The sequence below is a fragment of the Pelodiscus sinensis genome, chromosome 17 (assembly GCF_049634645.1).
Source record: "Pelodiscus sinensis isolate JC-2024 chromosome 17, ASM4963464v1, whole genome shotgun sequence".
Lineage (NCBI taxonomy): Eukaryota > Metazoa > Chordata > Testudines > Trionychidae > Pelodiscus > Pelodiscus sinensis.
The window spans coordinates 1,144,733-1,158,304 of NC_134727.1; the positions used below are offsets into that span (position 1 = coordinate 1,144,733).

Here is a 13,572-nt window from a genome sequence, read left to right on the forward strand (position 1 = left end):
CCTTGCATAGGGGCGCACTCTGCCCCAGGCGCCTCCAGCACAGTCAGGTGTTGAGGAAGGGTAAAACACGAACTTCAGACCCCCCCCCCCCCCCCCCCCGGCATGTGGTGACTTCCTGAGCGAGTGGGTGTGGAGGCCAGGCTCAGTGGAGGGCGTGGAACAAGAGGCACAAGGCAGAGAGAAGCCCTGGGCAAGGGGGCTGGGAAGGGGAGAGGAGAGACCTGACTTGTGTTTGGTGGCAGACAGGCGGTTCAGCATGAGGGCGAAGGCTGCAAGGCAGATGAGTTCAGCTGCAGCAGGGGGGCGGGAGAGGCACCTGGAGCCTCCGAGGGACCAGCGGGGGCTGCAGGCGCTGCTGCCCAGGGTGAGCGGGGTAGTTGTGTGGCGAGAGAGGAGAGACCTGGCCAGGTGTGGGCGGAGGCGGGCGCTGCCCCACATGACCCCGAATGCAGGAGGGCTGTGCTGTCAGCAGTGGGACTGGGAAGAGGGGTGCTGGTTGGAGAAGGGGGGCTGCTCCTTCAGTAAGCTGGGTGACAAGCCACGCAGAGGGGCTCGCTGGAGGGCTCCGAGATGGCAGCTGAAGCTCTTTGAGCAGAAAGGGCGTCCTAGCGAGCGTGCGGAGGGAGAGCGGAGGGCCCAGGACAGCGTTGTGGGCACCTGTGGGAGGGAGGGGTGGTCTGGACCCACAGGGGCTGATCGTGCCCCATGCTCCCCGCAGATTGTGGCTGAGGAGCTCTCCCAGGACTGTTTCTGGACCCGGGTGAAAGAAGATCGCTTTGAGAACGACGAGCTCTTCGCCAAGCTGACGCTCACCTTCTCTGCCCAGGCCAAGTGTAAGTGCTGCTGGCGCCCTGCGGCTGCCTGGCCGCACTGAGGGGTCGCGGGCTGGGCAGGAGCTGCCTTCCGAAGGGGCGCGCAGGCGCCAGCGCCAGGAGGGCAGGGCGGGCAGGCCGGGGGACTTCTCGGCTAGCAGCTGATGAGCACCTTGGACGCGTGAGCCTCCCTCCCGGGGGGAAGGACCGCTCTAGCTGGGGTATTGTCTGGTCTAACGTTTTCCCCTCTCTCCCCCTCTGCTTCCTGGCCTGGGGATTCGTCCGCCGCTGCCTGCAGCCTCCAAGGGTGAGTGGCGCCGTTCTGCCAGGCTGCGCGGGCCTGTGCCGTGACACCGCTCGGTGGAGCGGCCCTGGGGGGGCTCTCGGAAGAGGGCTGCAAGCGGTCTCCTCCCATTAGCGGGCCTTCCCCTCCCGCTGCACTAGGCTCCTGAGTGTTAGCCGCATTCAGTGCGCAAAGCAGAGGGTCTCGCTCTCCCCGGTATGTGTTGGGCTCCGCCCCGGGGCAGGCTGCACAGACTTCACTCCCCCTGCCCTGTGTAGTGCAGGGCCCCCGCCATGGGCTTTCTCTCCAGCTGAGGCGGCACTCGCCTGAGCCGGGTGTCCTCCAGCCACGTTGCCCTGAACTTAGGCTCCTTGTTTGCACTGGGCCCCTGCGCTCCCTGGCTCCAGCACTTGATCTGGAGTGGGAGAGGAAGCTTCTTACCACGTGCTCCCCTGCCCGTGGCATGGAGCTTGCTCTGCCGGGGGGGAGCCGAGCTCCTCTTTGGGCCTCCTGGCTGCGCTGGGCCTGAAGCTTTCCCCCACCTCCTGTCAGTAGCTGCAGGGTGCAGGGGGTGCCCCTTTGCCTCTGCCGCTCGCCTGCTTCATCTCCGCCTTGCGCTCTTGAGCTTCTGTAGAGTCATGTGGACCCGATGCAGGAAGCTGACACGCCTGGCTTCCGGCCCCGCAGAATTAGCCTGTTTCTAGACATGGCCGTTTCCCCTGGCTGATAGAGGCTGCGCATGACGTAGTTTCAGTGAGAAGCGGGCTGGGCTGCCCGGGGCTCTGGCAGCTTTCAGGGAGCGACTCTCGCCCTGTAACAGAGTAGTTCCCGCAGTGCTGCCCTGAGCCCCGTCTCGGTGCTGCCTGCTGCTGGCAGGCCACTCTCCGTGTCCCTTAGTCGGAGACGGCGAGGGGCTCCCTCCCTCCCCAGAAGGTAGTCGCCTAGGGCAGGAGAAGGGCTTTTCGGCCAGCGGTGCTCTTCTGATGCTGGCTGGCAGGGTGTGCTCCTCCGAAGAGGGTTGCGTAGTGCGTCGCTCAGAGGGAGGCGGAGTGGACCGCTGAGTTCCACCGGCTGATCTCCCTCCCCAGCCCCTGGCTTCAGCCGACTCCCCCCACGGCTGGGGGTGCTGGTGCGCTGCTCTCGCTGCGCTCTCGTTACTGTGGTCCCCAGCGGGGGGGCTTGCTGGTTGTAGCGATATTCCCCGGTTGTGCTTGAGGGAGCTCTCTGAGCCCACTGCCCTGGGTTTGGTCGGACTGTAGGCAGCGAGGCGGCAGGACTGGCAGTTCAGCACTCGCGCTAGCAGCCCCCCCCTCCAACGCCGCAGCACTTGCTCCTTGGGCGAGCCTCTCCGGGACTTAGCCCCCTGCCTTTCAGGAAGGCCCCTGGGCTTTGTCGAGCAGGTCTGAGCCTCTGTCACCTCTTGGCAGTGGCCAGAGCCACAGATCCCCGTCAGTGCGGTGCCCAGATCTTCCTTGCAGAGGGGTCTGCGCAGGCAGCCCTTGGTCCCACGGCCTCTCGCTTGAATGCTGTGTTGTAGCCAGACTGCGTGCTGGGGCACCTGCCTGGTCGCTGTCTGCCGCCGTGGGATCGCCAGCTCCCTGGCCATGTTTCCTGGTCGCTGTCTGCCGCCGTGGGATCGCCGGCTCCCTGGCCATGTTTCCTGGTCGCTGTCTGCCGCCGTGGGATCGCCGGCTCCCTGGCCATGTTTCCTGGTCGCTGTCTGCCGCCGTGGGATCGCTGGCTCCCTGGCCATGTTTCCTGGTCGCTGTCTGCCGCCGTGGGATCGCCGGCTCCCTGGCCATGTTTCCTGGTCGCTGTCTGCCGCCGTGGGATCGCCGGCTCCCTGGCCATGTTTCCTGGTCGCTGTCTGCCGCCGTGGGATCGCCGGCTCCCTGGCCATGTTTCCTGGTCGCTGTCTGCCGCCGTGGGATCGCCGGCTCCCTGGCCATGTTTCCTGGAGCGTGCTGCCTTGATTTGGCCACATCCACTCTCATGTTATCAACCGCTAGAGCTTGTTTCCGTTTCCAAAGCGCTTGGGGAGGAGGAGAGCAAGGAGACAGGTATGGCCGGCCTGTGGTGAGTAGCACTTGCAGCCTTTGCATGGAGTTCTGGGCCCTTGCTGTGGAGAAATCCGCCAGGATTTGCGGCAGGGGATGGTTCGTGTGTTGCACCATTCCTGTAGTGACACTGTGCCAAAAGCTTCAGAGGGGAGCCCAGTGAGTCTGTAACTGGAAAAACGTAAGCAGCCAATCGCCTAGCAGCCAATCGCCTAGCAGCACCTTACAGACTGGCAAGACTTGTCGGTGGGCTCACGAGCTTTCGTGGGAACAGCCCACTTCCTCAGGCGAGTGGAGGGTTAAAAGTCCAGGTCCCAAGTAAACGGGAGAGGAGGGAAAATAGTGACTCTGTTCACGTTACGTGACGCTGACAGACGGTGCCAGTGGTTCTGAAGTGCCCATTGTTTGGTTTTTAAGCATTAGGCTTGGCAGGCAGCGCGCTCGCCAGCGGCTGTCTTTCTTCAGCCCTCGTGATGGTCCCACACCTGTCCACGAAGTTCATTCCAAGGCTTCCCTGTGTATTTGATTGTGGAATTGGCCTGAAACAACACGGTGGCTTGGAGATCCGTTCAGGAGTGCCCCGGCAGCTTGCGCGCGTTGTCTTTTCGGACGTCGGATTTGTCCGTTCCTTCCTCCCCGGAGAGACTGTCCAGTTGGGCCAGTGCACATGGCAGAGGGGCATGGCTGGACTTGATGACCTAGATGTGCAGTTGCATGAGCCGCTGGTGTAGATGTGCAGACAGAGCTGGCAGTGGGGCCGATTGCAGGGTGGGTTCCCGGATGAGTGAGGTGGAGGGGAGCTGCGTGCTTGCTGGGAGGAACGAGGCTTAGTGAGACTTCTAACCTCACAATCGCTAAAGTTTCAGAGGGCGGCTGAGTGCGTCTGTCACAGGAAAACCGTAACAACCAGCCAATGGGCTGGGAGCACTTGAAAGACCAACAAAACCTGTCGATGGGACCAGGCGTTTCGTGGGCACAGCCCGCTTCTTCCCATGACCAGAGCACCCGGCCCGAAAGCAAAAATAAATAAGGGGGCGGGGGGAGAGGACATTGGGAGATAAGCTCAAAGGTCACATGTCGATGGGACCAGGTGTTTTGTGGGCACGGCCCACTTCACACGCCTGGAGGTTCCTCATCTGGAGAAGTGGGCTGTGCCCTTGAACTCCTGACTCCCGTCTGTGAAGTGCTCCCTGCCCTTTGCTTGTGTGTTCCTGTGCAGACTAACGGGGCTCCCCTGAAGCTAAGTCCCAAAGGGGTAGCCGAGCCAGTCTGTAGCAGCGAGCACCTAAACCAACAGCCAGTCTGTAGCAGCGAGCACCTAAACCAACAGCCAGTCTGTAGCAGCGAACACCTAAACCAACAGCCAGTCTGTAGCAGCGAGCACCTAAACCAACAGCCAGTCTGTAGCAGCGAACACTTAAACCAACAGCCAGTCTGTAGCAGCGAACACCTAAACCAACAGCCAGTCTGTAGCAGCGAACACCTAAACCAACAGCCAGTCTGTAGCAGCGAACACCTAAACCAACAGCCGGTCTGTAGCAGCGAACACCTAAACCAACAGCCGGTCTGTAGCAGCGAACACCTAAACCAACAGCCGGTCTGTAGCAGCGAACACCTAAACCAACAGCCGGTCTGTAGCAGCGAACACCTAAACCAACAGCCGGTCTGTAGCAGCGAACACCTAAACCAACAGCCAGTCTGTAGCAGCGAACACCTAAACCAACAGCCAGTCTGTAGCAGCGAACACCTAAACCAACAGCCAGTCTGTAGCAGCGAGCACTTAAACCAACAGCCAGTCTGTAGCAGCGAGCACTTAAACCAACAGCCAGTCTGTAGCAGCGAACACCTAAACCAACAGCCAGTCTGTAACAGCGAGCACCTAAACCAACAGCCAGTCTGTAGCAGCGAGCACTTAAACCAACAGCCAGTCTGTAGCAGCGAACACCTAAACCAACAGCCAGTCTGTAGCAGCGAACACCTAAACCAACAGCCAGTCTCTTAGCTGCTCAGTCTGTGAGAGGCTGAGAGGCTGCTGAGAACCAGTGGGTTGCACTAGGGGAGGAGGAGCATTAAGAGCAGATGCTGCACAGACACCAAGAACCGTCGGCCCCTCCCAGCCGAGTGGAGTTCCCGTCAGTCTCTGTGCCTTTGGCTTGTGGAATTGGTCTGAAACGAAACAGCACCTTGGAGATCCCTTCGTGTGGTGGTGAAGCCTCTCCTCAGAACTCCTTGGGCAGCGTGCAGTTCTCCCTTGGAACGCCAGGTGGCACATGGACCTTTTGGGCTTGCCTGGCCTTTCTTTTACTGCCCAGTCTGGGGGATGCAACAATTCGGAGATGAGCTAATGTTCCTGGTTCTGAACTCCTGGCCATGCTCCCTGCAACACAATCCTGGGGACAGCGGGAAGATGAAACACTGAGGTGGCAGCACCATGATGCATCCGTGGCAGCTTTACAAACGCTGTGAAATGAATGGGGGGGAGCCGTGTTAGTCTGTAACTTAGTGGCCCTGAAGCAACTTGGAGACTGAGACAGATAGATAGAAGGGGTGCGTGCGGAGGGAGGGACGGCTGGCAGGGGTGCGTGGGGAGGGAGCGACGGCCGGCCGGCTGGCAGGGGTGCGTGGGGAGGGACGGCCGGCTGGCTGGCAGGGGTGCGTGGGGAGGGAGCGACGGCCGGCCGGCTGGCAGGGGTGCGTGGGGAGGGACGGCCGGCTGGCTGGCAGGGGTGCGTGGGGAGGGATGGCCGGCTGGCTGGCAGGGGTGCGTGGGGAGGGAGGGACGGCCGGCTGGCTGGCAGGGGTGCGTGGGGAGGGAGGGACGGCCGGCTGGTTGGCAGGGGTGCGTGGGGAGGGACGGCCGGCCGGCTGGCTGGCAGGGGTGCGTGGGGAGGGACGGCCGGCCGGCTGGCAGGGGTGCGTGGGGAGGGACGGCCGGCCGGCTGGCTGGCAGGGGTGCGTGGGGAGGGACGGCCGGCCGGCTGGCTGGCAGGGGTGCGTGGGGAGGGACGGCCGGCCGGCTGGCAGGGGTGCGTGGGGAGGGACGGCCGGCCGGCTGGCTGGCAGGGGTGCGTGGGGAGGGACGGCCGGCCGGCTGGCTGGCAGGGGTGCGTGGGGAGGGACGGCCGGCCGGCTGGCAGGGGTGCGTGGGGAGGGACGGCCGGCCGGCTGGCTGGCAGGGGTGCGTGGGGAGGGACGGCCGGCCGGCTGGCTGGCAGGGGTGCGTGGGGAGGGACGGCCGGCCGGCTGGCAGGGGTGCGTGGGGAGGGACGGCCGGCCGGCTGGCTGGCAGGGGTGCGTGGGGAGGGACGGCCGGCCGGCTGGCTGGCAGGGGTGCGTGGGGAGGGACGGCCGGCCGGCTGGCTGGCAGGGGTGCGTGGGGAGGGACGGCCGGCCGGCTGGCTGGCAGGGGTGCGTGGGGAGGGACGGCCGGCCGGCTGGCAGGGGTGCGTGGGGAGGGACGGCCGGCCGGCTGGCTGGCAGGGGTGCGTGGGGAGGGACGGCCGGCCGGCTGGCTGGCAGGGGTGCGTGGGGAGGGACGGCCGGCCGGCTGGCTGGCAGGGGTGCGTGGGGAGGGACGGCCGGCCGGCTGGCTGGCAGGGGTGCGTGGGGATGGGTTTATAGGTGGCATGAGCTTCCGTGGGCACAACCCACGTGTGCGGCCGTCTCTTTCCGGGGGCGGGCAGAGAGCCCATGCTACCACGGTGGAGCAGGCTGGAGCCGCCCCTGCCTGCGGCAGACCTGGGTGCCCCACAGGCAGGGGCTGCCCCAGCACCCCGGCCAGAGTAGCCTCCTGCCCGCGGCAGCTCCGCCCGGTTGCCCGTAGGCAGTGCTGCCCGTGCGGGCGGGGTTACCGGTTAAGTCCCAGCCCTGCTGTGCGTGAGGCTCCGCAGCAGCACAGCAGCCCCCTGGCCCTCGCCTAGCAGCTCCGGCAGCCCCCGGCCGGCGCTCTGCGTGGCACAGGACTCCAGCCCTGCTCCAAGCACGGTGCCCCGTGTGAGGCGTGTCCGGGGGCTTTGTGCATCTGCCGCTGCCACCCGAGCGCTCCAGCCACACGGGCCCACCTTGCCCAGCTTTTGGCACCGGTCCCAGACAACACCTGCCCAAGGGCCAGCTCATCCTACCCGCCCAGGCATCCCTGTGGCCGCAGTCCCAGCTCGCCCCCAGGCTGCCAATCCCAGACAGCCTGTCCGGGGGGCCGCCTCACCGGAACCCGGTGCCTCAGCAGCTGTCAAGGGGGAGTCTCGGTTTCTAAGTGGCTTTAGGGGCTTTCCCAGTGGTGCCCAATGTCTGGGTCCAGACGGCAGCGCTCAGCGGGGGCCTGGGGGCAGGGCTCGCACACGTTGCACGAGGACAGCGCCACCCCGCACAGGTGGCACCCAGGAGTCTTTTGACATGGGCCACGCTGGCTGCAGAAGGGTTAGAAGGTAGCACTGGCCCGGTCCCAGGCACCTGCACACCAGGGAGCGATACAGGAAGGTGGGCAGAGCCAATGGTCACATCCCCCCCACCGTGAGATTCTTTCACGTCTGCTTCTGCACGGCCCGTGTCTGATCGGTCGGAAACCCAGCCCAGGACTCCTCTGCCAGGCTAGGTGGCCCACCCGTCTGGGGAGCCCTCTGTTGCCTGTGGCTTCCCCAAGCAGCTACGTGGGGCCGCTGGGATTTCCTGTCGCTTTCCCTGCTGTACAGAGTAAAACGGGCAGAATTGTGTCCATTTCACTGTGCGGCCTGGGAAACCCGTTAGCCGCGGTGTTAGCCTGCAAACATCTGGCTCGCAGCTGGGGCACCAGATGTGCCACTGCTGGTGAGGGCCACGGCAGGAGTAGGGCAGGTGGCCGCTGATGTTTTTAACACCGTGTTGGCTAGTCCTGCTTTGAGCGAGGGGAAGCAGAACCGTCTGCTAGGTGACTCCCGCCGAGGCTGACGGGTGAGTTCCCAGCAGGTTCTGCTGTTCTTTCAAGCCTCAGGTGTGGGGCTGCTGGAAATGAGCCTGGTTCGGCGGAACCGGTGGCTTAGGACAGCGGGCAAGGGGCGTGTTCCTGGTCTGCTTGTCAGCCCTGCACGCTGCACTCTGCTGCTGGGGCCCCGGGCGGTGCCGGCCTTAGTGCCCTGTGCTCCCTGGCCAGGCCCGCCTGGGCTGAGACTCTTCCCCCGTAAGCAAGCGAGCCCTCGCCGAGAGGCCTTGCGTCTCGTGCCAGCTGTGGGGCTCTCGCCGGGATGCTCCTGCCTGGCAGCGCGGGAAGCCAGGCCCCGGCGTGGCACTCAGGCCAGCCCAGCCCAGCGCCCTGCTCGTCCCACCACAAAGCCAGACCCACAGCTGGCTGCGCAGTGCTCCTTGTGCCTGTGGGGTGGCCGCCCGAGGTGCGGGGCACGGTGCGAGGTGGGTGGCTGGGCTGGGAGAGGTCCTTGAGCCAGGTCCGCGTGTTCCGGCCTCTTTCCTTTCCCTTGGGAAGCTGGCAGCCGAGCAGCTCCCGCCTGCGACATGCAGTCTGCAGCCCCCACGCCGGAGCTGTGGGCTCCTGAGTGCCCGGAGCGCGGCTCCCCGCACCGCTGGAATGCCAGGGCAGGTGCCAGGCAGCCTGCAGGGACGTGGTGCCCGTGACCCGGCTCCGCGGGCTCCCGCGGTCCTGGCCAGTGGTGTGACAAGCAGGGCCGTTGCTTGGAAGGCTGATCGTGAACAGCCCGAGCCGGCTCCTTGCTGGGCTTTGCTCTGCGCTGGGGTTCCTTGGCCCTGGGCCTTTCCGGGGCGGCCCGAGGACCCGTAGCTTGGGCAGCCCGGGTATTCCTTGGGAGGTTAAACCAACCGTCGTCGGGTGGCACAGCCATGTTCCCGATGGCGCCAGCGCCGTGCTCTTAGTCTGGGAGGTGCTGCGACTGCTGGCTGTGTGCAGACTAGCCCGGCCACCCCTGGAACCGGAGGGCGGGGGTCCCCTTGCTTTGAATGCATCCCTCAGCCTGCACTGCTCCTCGCAGCCACCAGATGTGCGCAGTTGAGCCAGGCTGGCTCCGGTTTCTAGCAGTGATGTCAGAGGAGCTGGATTGGAGGAGGAGGTCATCAGCTAATCCTACCCAGGCAATGATGCAGCCCTTCTCCATCTCCGCCCCCGCTCCCTCAGCTGGCTTCCCTCCCAGACAAAGAGCGGAAAGCGGCTTTGCGCAGACAAAGGCTTTGCCGCGCTGGCCGGCTCGCCCCTGCCCATCTGGCCCTCTCTTTCATGCGGAAGCCCCCGGCCAGGCGGGGGCTGAGCAGCCCGGGCCGTGTTCCAAGGGCCCTTTGTGTCTCTTCGGAGCCTGACAGGGAGTTTTGTCTCCTTTCCTTGTGCTCGGGAGGCTTCTCCATCTGCTGCTCTGGGCGGGGGGGGGGGGGGGCATTTCTACCCCGGGGCTTTCCCGTTGTGCCGTTTGGCAGGGCTTGTGCTGGTGCCTGACAGTCGTGTGGAGGTGCCGGGGGTACCGCAGGGCCCCGGCCCCGATGCTCTTGCTGCTGCCCCAGATCAGCCTAGCAGAGCTCCAGGCGGCCGTGCCAGGAGTCTCCCCCGTGCCCCACCCGAACCTCTCTTGTGCTTTCCCAGCACTGCCCTGCTGAGTCACCCTGGGCGAGCCGGTCGCTGCAGCGGTTAGTCATCCCAGCCGCGCTCAGCAGACAGGCCTGGGCTGTGCTGGGGGGCCTCTCCCTATCCCTGCAGTAATTCTGGAAAGCACCGAGTGCCACACCCTGCTCCTGCCCAGGCCTGCCAGCGCCCGCCCAGTCTCCCAAGCGCGGGTCTCGCGCGCCGCCGGGGCCTGGCTGTAGGACCCCCCCCATGCGCGCTGCGTGTGTGCGGACAGCCGCGAAGGCTGGCTTCCCTGGCAAGAGGCCACCTGCCAGAAGTGGTCCATACAGTGCTCGTGGGCTCGGCCCAGGGCGGGGCTGCCAGCGTTGGGTGCTGGGCCCGGTGCACTTGCTGCTTTGCTGCTGTTCTGGGTTTGTGTTTCGGTGCAGAGAGAGAGATGAATCTTTGTCCAAACCCTCTGCTCAGTAGCGCGCAGTGCCCCCCCCGCGGGCGCGCAGTGCCCCCCCCGCGGGCGCGCAGTGCCCCCCCCGCGGGCGCGCAGTGCCCCCCTCCCCCGCGCAGTGCCCCCCCGCGGGCGCGCAGTGCCCCCCCTCCCTCGCGCAGTGCCCCCCCCGCGGGCGCGCAGTGCCCCCCCCGCGGGCGCGCAGTGCCCCCCTCCCCCGCGCAGTGCCCCCCCTCCCCCGCGCAGTGCCCCCCCGCGGGCGCGCAGTGCCCCCCCCTCCCCCGCGCAGTGCCCCCCCTCCCCCGCGCAGTGCCCCCCCGCGGGCGCACAGTGCCGGAGCTGTGATGTGCGCCGAGTCCAGGCCTACGCTGTCCCTGCGCTAAGCGCCTGAGAGCCTGGCCTGCGGGGAGCTTGGTTTGTCAGGCTTTGGGGACTGAGGGAGCCGAGAGCGGGTTCCAGCCCCTGTTCTGTGCCAAACGTCCCGGCGTCCTCGGGCCCTGGCTGAGAAGCAGGTGCGAGTCTCGCTCCTCCGGGAGAGCCAGAGTGGGCAGTTTCCTCCTCCCCCACCCTGTCCTGGGACCCAGGCTCCCGAACCCCCGAAGCTGCGCTCATGGGAGGGGAGAAGCTGGGGTCCACGGGGGCACGAGGCCCCAGCGCAGCAGCACAAGCAGCGGGGTGCGGTGCTGCGACCGGATGGGCTCGCGGCGGGCAGGGAGAGCTCAGTGGCTCGCTGAACCCAGGCTTGTGAGTTCAGCCCTTGAGGGGCCGTTTAGGGGGCTGGGGCAAATCTGTCAGGGATGGTGCCTGGCCCTGCCGCGAGGGCAGGGGGCTGGGCTCAGTGGCCTCTCGAGTCCCGCCAGCTCTGAGATGGTCCGTCTCCAGATATGATTATGATAAGGCGCGTGGGCCGGGGCGGGAGCCAGAGGCGCCCAGGTGATGTGGTCACTGAGAGTTGGGGTGTGCGGCGGGGCTGTATTGGCATTTGCAGGGCTTGTTGGAATCTGCTGGGCCGGCTTCTCTTCCAGCTCGTGATGGGGGCACTGCCGAGGGTCGGGGACTGCTTCCCACACCCTCGCAGGGAGGAGGGGGCAGGCCTTAGCATCGTGGCCGTGGAGCTGAGTCTAGTCGCGCTCTGGCAAGGGAACGCCGGGTCTCTGCCTGGAGTGGCGGGTGCCATGCCCCTGCACCCCTCAGTAGGGAACGTTACCACTCGCATAGCCCTAAGCGCTGTCTGGGGGTATAATCAGTTTCCGCGGCTCCAGGGGCTCTGGCCCAGCCGTTAGCGGAGCTCGCGCTCTCCGTCCGGTCTCCTTCCTGCAGAGTGCAGACAGGAAGCCTCTCCAGATAGCATCCTGGGGAAGAAAAGGGCCTGGGCATTGCAGGGGATGAGACGCTGGAGATGTCTCCAGGGCGCCCGTGTAGCCCAGCCGGCTAACGGCAGGTTGGGGGGCATTAGGAGGAGCGTTGCCGGCAGATCCAGAGCAGTGATTATTCCCCTTTATTCGGCCCGGGCGAGGCCACGTCTGGAGTGTTGCGCCCAGTTCTGGGCCCCCGCTACAGGGAGGATGTGGACGCACTGGAGAGGGTCCAGAGGGAAACCCGGGGGCTGGAGCGCTGGCCTACGAGGAGAGGCTGGGGGACTGGGGCTGTTCACTGCAGAAGAGACGAGGGAGGGGGGTTGAGAGCAGCCTGCAGCGCCCTACGGGGGCTCCGAAGAGGCTGGCGGCTGTTCGCGGGGGGGGGGGGGGGGCAGAACGAGGAGCAAGGGGCTCCCGTGGCGGGGGGCAGGTCCAGGCTGGATATTAGGAAAAACGATTTCCCGAGGTGGGTGGGAAGCGCTGGGCTGGGTTCTGGGGAGGGGGAGGGGTCTCCATCCCCGGAGGGGTTTCAGGCCCGGCTGGACAGAGCCCTGCCTGGGAGGACTGAGTCGGGGCTGGGCCCGGTGCCTGCGGAGGGCTCTGCCCGCCCTGGGTTCTGGGTCTGTGAGCCTGTCGTCAGCAGCCCCTTCGTGTGGCTTTTCCAGCAGCAGGGGGCGCTCTTGCACTGCCGTGCGATTTGCTCGCTTTCCTGCTGCAGTCGGCCATTTTAGGCAGGATGTTTTCCTTCTCCCTCGTCCCCATTTTGTGTTCATGACGCAGAAAATAAAGAGCTTGAGCAAGGGCGGAGTCTGCAGGGGGCTGGGGCTGGCTGAGGCAGAGCTGCTGCTGCAGCTGCAGTCACGCTGAGTTCAGGGCTAGCACAGGCAGCGCTCGGTGGTGACCAGAGCCAGAGGCTGTGCCCTGCCTGCACTGAGGGAGACAGGAAAGGGCAGTGAACAGCCGGAGTTACGCACCCGCGGGACTCCCCCGAGAGCCGGGGTGCCCTGTCCCACCGTGTGGAGGGCAGCGGGGTTCTGCTCCCCAGGCAGGGCTGGTGCGGAGCTGTCCGCCAGGGTGCCCTTCCCCCCAGCGGGGCCTGGGCACCAGAGTTGCCTTGTTCCAGCTGCCTGGGGGTTCAAGGTGTTACTGCCTTTCCTGCCTGGGGGGGCGCAGCTGGCTTCTTGCCCTGGCGCTCTCCAGGATCCTGCGCTAAGGGGCCAGGGCACGTGAGCGCGTCTCAGTGCTCTGCTCCCGCGCCTCAAGGGCTGCCGTGGCGTTTCGGGGGGCGTGCTCCGCCCAGGAGCAGACAGCGGGGGCGAGCTGGGCTTTGGAAAGCGGCGTGCTGTCTGGAGCACGGTGGTGAAGTCGGCAGCTGAATTCTGTACGGGGAGCCCTGGGCCCCCCAGCAGAGAGCCCAAATGGGCGAAGAGAGGGCTCTGCCCCTGTGGTCTCCAGGCCAGGGGGGCTCTGGGTTCTGTCCCTGTGGGGCCCAAGGTGAAGGGGGTGTGCTGTATCCGTCGTGGGCTACGACTGCTCGGCACCTCTGGGGCTCGGGGTGAAGACCCACTCGCCACCCCCAGCGCACTGGAAGGTGCCCGTGTAACCGGGCTGCAGCGTGGGGAGCCATGCGCCCAGCACAGTTAACTACTCCCCTGGGGGTTCCCCGGGGTGCTGGGAAAACTCCCAGGGCTCCTGCCGTGCCCACGCTCTGCGCCACACATAGCGAAGGCTTCGTTCGGACAGCCCCTCCTGCCTAGCATCCTAGAAAGGCGCTGTGGCCTGAAGTGGGACGCTGCTCCTGGACGAAGTCCTCGGCGTTCGGCTTTGTAGGGAGACTCTTTGGCCGAGCACAGTCCCCCCGAGATGCGTCTGTGGAGGGGCTTTTCAGACAAGCGGTGCTGCAGCGGGGGTCCTGTTCCGGACCGGGTGTGTCTAGCTACAGAGTCCCTGTGAAAAGCGGTTGTGTCGGGGGACTGAAGAGGAGCCGGTCTGGGAGTAGCCCGGTCCTCGTGTGCCAGGCGTCTTGCCCAGTAGGAGAGCAGGACTTGGGATTCTTCGCCGATTCTT

The 13,572-nt window shown here is 65.8% G+C and overlaps 1 protein-coding gene across 1 annotated transcript in view; it reads left to right on the forward strand.

Annotated features, from left to right (window-relative positions):
• DIAPH1 (diaphanous related formin 1) overlaps positions 1-13,572 on the forward strand; it is a 111,743-nt gene that overhangs the window by 66,257 nt on the left and 31,914 nt on the right. The window contains exons 17-18 of the mRNA XM_075900019.1: positions 719-833; positions 1,111-1,119. Of these exons, the coding sequence (XP_075756134.1) occupies positions 719-833; positions 1,111-1,119 (124 nt within the window). The remainder of the gene's footprint in view (positions 1-718; positions 834-1,110; positions 1,120-13,572) is intronic.